The sequence below is a fragment of the Alosa alosa genome, chromosome 19 (assembly GCF_017589495.1).
Source record: "Alosa alosa isolate M-15738 ecotype Scorff River chromosome 19, AALO_Geno_1.1, whole genome shotgun sequence".
NCBI lineage: Eukaryota > Metazoa > Chordata > Actinopteri > Clupeiformes > Clupeidae > Alosa > Alosa alosa.
Window position 1 is genome coordinate 26,385,884 of NC_063207.1, and position 7,437 is coordinate 26,393,320.

General features: G+C 40.3%; 1 protein-coding gene across 1 annotated transcript in view; it reads right to left on the reverse strand.

The window, feature by feature from the left end:
• pdss2 (prenyl (decaprenyl) diphosphate synthase, subunit 2) overlaps positions 1 to 1,654 on the reverse strand; it is a 26,166-nt gene extending 24,512 nt beyond the window's left edge. Inside the window, exon 1 of the mRNA XM_048228502.1 lies at positions 952 to 1,654. Within this exon, the coding sequence (XP_048084459.1) occupies positions 952 to 1,193 (242 nt within the window). The 5' untranslated portion in view covers positions 1,194 to 1,654. The remainder of the gene's footprint in view (positions 1 to 951) is intronic.
• Between the last annotated feature and the right edge of the window lie 5,783 nt (positions 1,655 to 7,437).

The window sequence follows — 7,437 nt, forward strand, 5'->3', positions numbered from 1 at the left end:
TTCCTGGCAGAGAAATTGGCAAGATTATGTCAGCACAAACTACCGTATTAGGGTTCCAGTGGAAGCATCATACAGATCTGTTCTGAGGGTAGAAGAACATATGCCTTTATCTGCAACAAACCGGCCATCACAATAAGGACATAAAAACATATAGGGGTATTGGCAATCGGCCAAAATGAGTTTGACAATATCGACAGAAATCCAATAATGTGCATCCCTAATACAACAGCAAATATCAACAGCTCTCAGTATTTTCCATTCGAAATAGCATTAATGGAGCAAAGCCTGTAAAATGAAATTACACTTAGCTGACAGTTTATGGATTTGTGTAAAAAGGTGCATGTTTCCTATATAGCACAACCTACTCTGGTTAAAACTGTCATGTCCTCTTGATTCTTTCCTTCTATCTTCCAATTTATATGTACATTGTATGGAACTCAAGTGTAAAGTTAATAGGTTGTCCAGTCCAGACCAGACATGTAGGCCTACTGCAGATACTGTAGATCACACCCTCTCCATCCAAGCTACGTATGCAATATAGGCTAGTGATTACCGCAGGATTCCACCTGTGGAGACAACTTTGATTGGCAACCTGCCTAATATACCTACCTTCATCCTGACTCCAAGACTCTGGTTACGAATACTGTATAGTTGCTTTGAATATTGTAAAATAGTGCATGCAGACTCTTCAGTCCAATACGCCCATGCAATTAATATTTATGAAATGTCACACGAGTGCACATAAGGAAATCACAGTAATTAAGCCAATCATGGCCAATGACAGGTAGGCTACACGATTCATTACCCACCCTTGACAGAGGGTGAAGGAGATGCACATGGGGGGGACTGCAACTCTGTGATGAGAACTACTATTTTTAGTTCAATCTTAACATTTGTTTTAGGTGTAATTAAAAAATACAAATGAGATTCAGATGTAAAGTTATATCATACCTTGCAGTGTTGAGAAGCGGATGTTTTGTTCCAACAAGTTTTCTGACGTGCATTGCGACATTACTAAGTTCATCACTGAGTAAGCAGCGAAGGCTCATGAATGAAGTCGGATATCCAACAATTTTCTCCGCATCGGACACCACTTTAGTCCAGTTCGAAGGAGACGTGTTGGAGAAAAGGCTGATGCTCCTTTTCCCTCTACCCAAACCGATGCACGAAAGTCGAGACCACATTACTGCCATTGGGAAAGCAAACTTACAAGTAGGCCTAACTTATGAGGAGCTAATGAGATGTCAGTTCAACCCTGTACTACACGGTAATATCCCTAGCGCGTAAAAGCAAGCTGTTCAAATATGAAAGTTAATTCGGTAAAGTAATAACCATTGGCCAAATCCATTAGACTAGCTAATTTCTCTCACACAATCAATTAATCTGTAGATCAACCAGACACTTTGAAGTCAGGAAGCTAATCAGCTAGCAGTCATGGTAGCGACTGGCAATGTCACGTCCTAATGTAAATCAACTTGCATTTAAACTCTTCGAAGTAAAACATTGTATGCTGTTACAAACGATCGATACAACGGTTTAGTTATTCAGCATTCCTGTACAAGATGATGTTGAGCCCGGTAATGTCCTGAGAATAAAGCGAGCCAGGTGTTATGACACCTGCAACGGCGCGGCCATCTTGACTACATCAGAATACGGCATGTCGCAACTTTTTAACCCTATCATCGCTGAACACCATTAGCGTCCCGTTATACTTGAACCAAACACCAACAAAACAGCAGAGCGTGAACTCCCCAAACTCCCATTCCATTTTTCCAAACTCCTGTCCTCCCGTTTCAATGAATGACTAGAACAGTTCTGTATGTTTTGGGGGACAGGCTTGCTCCACTTTGTCTTTCTTTGTCTGGGTCTCCACCTGGACAATAAACTGGACTGGTCAGCCAACACTGATGCACTCTACAAGAAAGGACAGAGCAGGCTGTACTTCCTGAGGAGGCTGCGGTCCTTCAATGTGTGCAGCAAGCTCCTCAGGATGTTCTATCAGTCTGTTGTGGCCAGCATCCTTTTCTATGCAGTGGTATGCTGGGGAGGAAGCACAAAGAAGAAGGATGCTGGGCGACTTGACAGGCTGGTAAGGAAGGCTGGCTCTGTAGTGGGAGCTGAACTGGAGTGCATCACTTCAATATCTGACAAAAGGACTCTAAACAAACTGATCAACATCTTGGACAATGAATGTCATCCGCTCTACAGCACTATCAAAAACCAAAAGAGCTTGATCACCTGGAGACTTCGCTCACTGCCATGCACAACTGAAAGGCTGAGGAAGTCTTTTGATCCTAGGGCCATTGAACTGTTCAATGCCTCACTAAAGAGAAGAGGAGAGATGGACTTCTCTGCTTAGTCTGTCTGCCTCTCCACCCTCTCCATGTTTGAGTACTGACTGCCCACTACTGCTTTACTACTGTTTTACCACTGTTTTACTAATGTACACAGCCTAATGTTTTCACTACTGTTTTACTGCTACACTGTTTTTCATGATATATTAGCACACATGATCAATGGCTGCAGTCAGGCTTCTGCTACAATACTGAAATGAATGGCTATAACCCTATTACCTCAACCTGTTCTTGCACTGAAATAGATTTTACCTTGTCTACATTATACTTTACTCTCCTATTTGTCCATATTATTTATGCTGGTCTCTAGATCTTTCTCTTGCACTGTTGCACTATTGGACTTATGTTGGACTACTTTTTGCACCTTCACCATGACACTCACTCTCTTGAGCACCTTGCCATGCACACATAACTAAGGACTGTTGGACTACTGTTTGCACCTTCACCATGACACTCACTCCCTTTAGCACCTTACCAGTCCCGGCCCTGTCACTACAAGCATCTTATGCTTGATCACCCTCAAGCACATTGGACTTTCTTAATTTAACTTATATAGTGTATTTAGTATTTAGTTTTGTTAGTTTTCTTATCTTTCTTATCTTCTACTGTCTTTATTGTACAGTGGAGTTTAGTTATATGTTTATACTTATACCACATAGACCATGTTTCAAATTCCCACAAAAGCATGTTAAGTGGCGGACCATATAGGTTATAGTTAATTAACACTTAAAAACATTAGCCACCAGCCGCCAAGTACTATTCAGCAATATTGCATGTTAGGCTAGCAGTACTTAGACTTACTACTGAAAATGATCCAAACCATGATTTCAACACAGGCACGTAGGCTACCAAATTGATTAGTGTGATTTTTTGTGTACCCCTTACCCCCTAGCCTACCCTAAGATATCACATTACCTTTCACATTTACCTTTCTAACTTAAGTTTTTTTTTTATGTTTTGGCTCTCAAAGCTTGTCACAAAATGTCAGTGTTGCTAAATCAGAATGATATTGTCATTTGTATTGATGACAAAAAATGCCATGACATGAAATGCCAACATTTTAAGTTTGCCCATTCCTAATAGTCATGCATCTAAATATTTAAGGAAACGGAAATATAGAATAATATTAAGCAGAAAACAAATTATATGACGTAGGCAGTGGTGTAGTCTACGTGACACACAGGACTATGCAGTATACTCACTTAAAAAGCATCACCATCTCAGTATACTCACTTAAATAGGCAAGGATATGTATTAACATTTGGGGTTGATCACATACCCACTACAGCTAACTAGACTCACAGTATGCCCACTACAGCTAACTAGACTACACCACTGGATGTAGGCCTGTAGGTGACTGCAGACCTGTAATCCTCATGATCTCAGAAAAGTAAGCTTGGTTAAAAAAATGTATTACTGATTACTTTTGCAACAGTATATCAAACAATTCTAATGTATCTGTGTGGAGTGCTTCACATTGCTATACTGTTTATTTTTAAAAGTCATTTCACAAATCCTGCTGTTCTCCTGTATTCATGGTCAGCTCCACTGTAACTGTTATTTAATTACACTGAAACACTTTAAGGACACATCATACATCAGCTGCCTTAGATCAGTAGCAAAGTTTAGGTGTTCAGGATTTCATTGAATTAATAGAGCACACAATGGAAAAGTTTGAGGCTACATTTGGTATACTCATTATCACAGCTCTGTATCTGATGACTGACATAAGACATGGCCCTCTATGTCTTTAGCAGTTGCTGTTCTGTCTCGTTAGGCATTGCAAGTCGTTTTTATTTTCTAGAAGTGGGAACACAATGTTTGATTACTGTGTTTTCATTACTATTAGGTAAAGACACTACAGAACTGTTGAACATGCATATCAAAAGTCATGTTTATGTCATGTAGCAATTGATGATATGGAATTGGAAGTACAGATGACTACTACTTTATCACTTTTTACTTTATTGTTTTTTATGAGCTGGTATGTATGTTGTCAGATGCTTTTGGTAGTAGGGTGATTAATCATACCAAAAGTATCTGACAACAATCAGAGGCAGTCACACCTGAGAGTTTACAGACTTACCTGAGCAGTGATTTTGATAGACAAAACAATTGTAAAATGTATTTATATACAGACACTCATATCATAAAACTATTTAAGGTATATATATTGAAGCTTCAGCACTGTAATCTCACACAGCACAAAGCAAAATGTAAATTTCAGATCATACCCAAAAATGATAGCCTGGGTGTTCCCATGCTGCCTTGCGCGCGATTTGATTCACGCTGCTAAGGCAGCCTGGAGACCATGGAGCAAATTTTCGCCTGAGATAGGGGACCAATCACAGAACAAGGGGGAAAGCAAGACAATGATGAGCTATGCACAGACGCATTTGATAGACATCCGTGGCACCCAATAAACGGATCTGGGCAATTTTTTCAAATACGAGAAAATTAACGTTTGGTTCCCAGACCACGTCTCATTGAGAAGTGGTGGCGCTAGCCAGGCTACAAAAATGAATAAAAACAATAATTTCACCAAAACATGATATCAGACGCAATATTCAATGTAAGCAACCTACTGTCATGACAATGAAAATGCATTCAAATGACTCATTCTTATAACCCAAATAAAGACCCTGTTCTATTATCTTGTGTTTTGCATGTAAGCCTGCGGGCCTTCTGGGCAGTAGGGGGCACCTCCTCTTCCTTATGAACAAGTCAGCTCTGTCTCCCTCCCTCCCTCTCTCTCTCCCTCCCTCTCTCTCTGATTTAATGGCAGCAATGGTGTCAGAGATGGTTATCAATAAAATGGAGGTGTAACTTTAAACAAAAATTAATTAGATCATGTATTACTTTGGTCTCTGACCCGAATCCTCAGTGTTACTCTGTCTGATTACAAGATGACTTATAGCTGTCTTCCAATGTGACTTTTTGAACTTGACAGACTTCTGCAAGTCCTGTCAATATTATATAATTCAAAAGCATTACGCAAATTAATTTTCATAAATGACATGGTCTCTGTGCCACCTATAAGTTGAGCTTGTTTAATCAAAGGAGACCTTGATTTTTGAGTTGCCATGTGAAATGCTTGTGTCAGTGTCATAAAGATGTAAAGGGACATCAAAAAAGTGTTTCATATGTTGTCCTGAATGCACCTTCTATATAACTGCACGCTATTTCTATTCTTTTAATGGTTAAACAGAGGCACAAGGACATGCTCACATCTTGTAAACCACACATTTATGCTGCCATGCAGCCTCTATGAGCATATTAACTGAGCTTTATTTGGGCTCTTGATTGAGACTTCAATGTTTATCTTTGACTAACCAGCAGCGGATGATTGTAATTGTAATGATATTCTCGACCCAGCTGTTTTGTATCTTGTTTTAATTCCTTTTGTAAAACTTCCCCTCTTCTCGAAATCCCATAAGTATCTTTTAAAATAGAGGTGGTTTGTAAACAAGCTTGGAGCAGTGTAGAGAGCAAACCCCTGTTTGTCTCATGTACTTTTTCCACTCACTCTCCCCCAAGAGACAAAAATTCCATCTTCTAATCTTGTTTGTCATTGCATATTAGGACCTCACTCATATTTACAAACCATATTCTTTTGCACTTGATCCACAATGCTAAAAGCTGTGGAATTGAATCGGGAGAGAGCCAATACATTTGGAAGAAATGCAGTCATTCCCCCTCCTGTGTTACATACGGGCACCTCCTTTTTGTATCAATTTGTGTAACATTATCCCGGCTACAGTGTAACTGTTTATCATGGGATAATGTTCGTTGGCTCTAGTGGGGGGTTGCGTGTGTCAAACAATGCGCTCATTGAGTCACCAGCCCATCTGCTAGTGATCTAGGATGGGACGTGGAGATTCGCTCAAGGACACAGGCCCAGACTGAAGGACTGGTGTCATGGCGCCCTCCTTTCATCTTGGAACAAATCAAACTTTGGGATGTGAGATGAGCGAGAGAAGAGGAGATGAGACCACTTCTGGGTCAAATGACCGTGCATACAGTACTCACTCTTGTATGCTCATGTGAATGTGGGGTAGGTATCACAGATGTATTGTGTCTGAAATAGTGTGTGAGCAGCAGCTATCTATCTTTGTTTAGAAATGAACAAAAGAAATACATCTATCCTTAAGAATGCATTCAGATTTGGAACAGTTTCACCTTCTCATCTGCATTGGGAAAAAGTTGGAAATCAAAACTTGAATGATCAAGGACTTCATAGTTGCGCACCTGATAACTCATTGAACAAGGTTCTCCTCAAATTAATCTGTTTCCTTCTAATTATGGGGCTAACGTTCCAGTGTGGAGTTTAACCAACGCTTAATTCCTTCCTTGAATTTCCCCTAGGGATCAATAAAGTATCTATCTATCTATCTATCTATCTAATTGTATTGGAAATCCTCTGTTCAAAATATATTACTGTAGAAACAGACTTTTTTATGCTTGGTTGTAACTACCACCAAGTATCCCAACAGCAAGGCCAATTAGTTGTTAATAGGGTGGAGTGAATATGTGAAGATAGAATGAAAATTATTTCTCATGTGACCAGCCATCTGTGTGCTGATGCTCTGCATAAGGCCAATCATTTTTCAGACATTTGTTTGGAAACCCCTGAGGTTAAGCTTATGAAGAGTTACGGTGATTACGGAGTGGCATGCCACACGTCGGAAAATGGCATGCCACAACGCGGTGACTTCAGCAAGCCACACAAGCCACTGTAAAAGAAATCACAGTGAGAGCACAATCTGAGCTGTGGATTCCACTAACTTCCCCAATGAAAAGTCTGAGAGCTGACCACATGTGACAATGGCACTATCTCTCTCCCTCTCTCTCTCACACACACACATACACACACACACATTCACACAGGCCAAATGAACAGTTGACACATTTCTCTTGATTTATTATTGTGTAATATCTAATTGTTCTCCTTTGTCCATGACAAACTGTGGCAGAGGCCAAATGTCAGGCAACCCCCAGCATGAAACAAAGCATGCAGGGGTGGTCAGAATAATAGATCAGCATAAACAGCTATCGCGCAGCAATCCCCGACACGCGTGGAGCC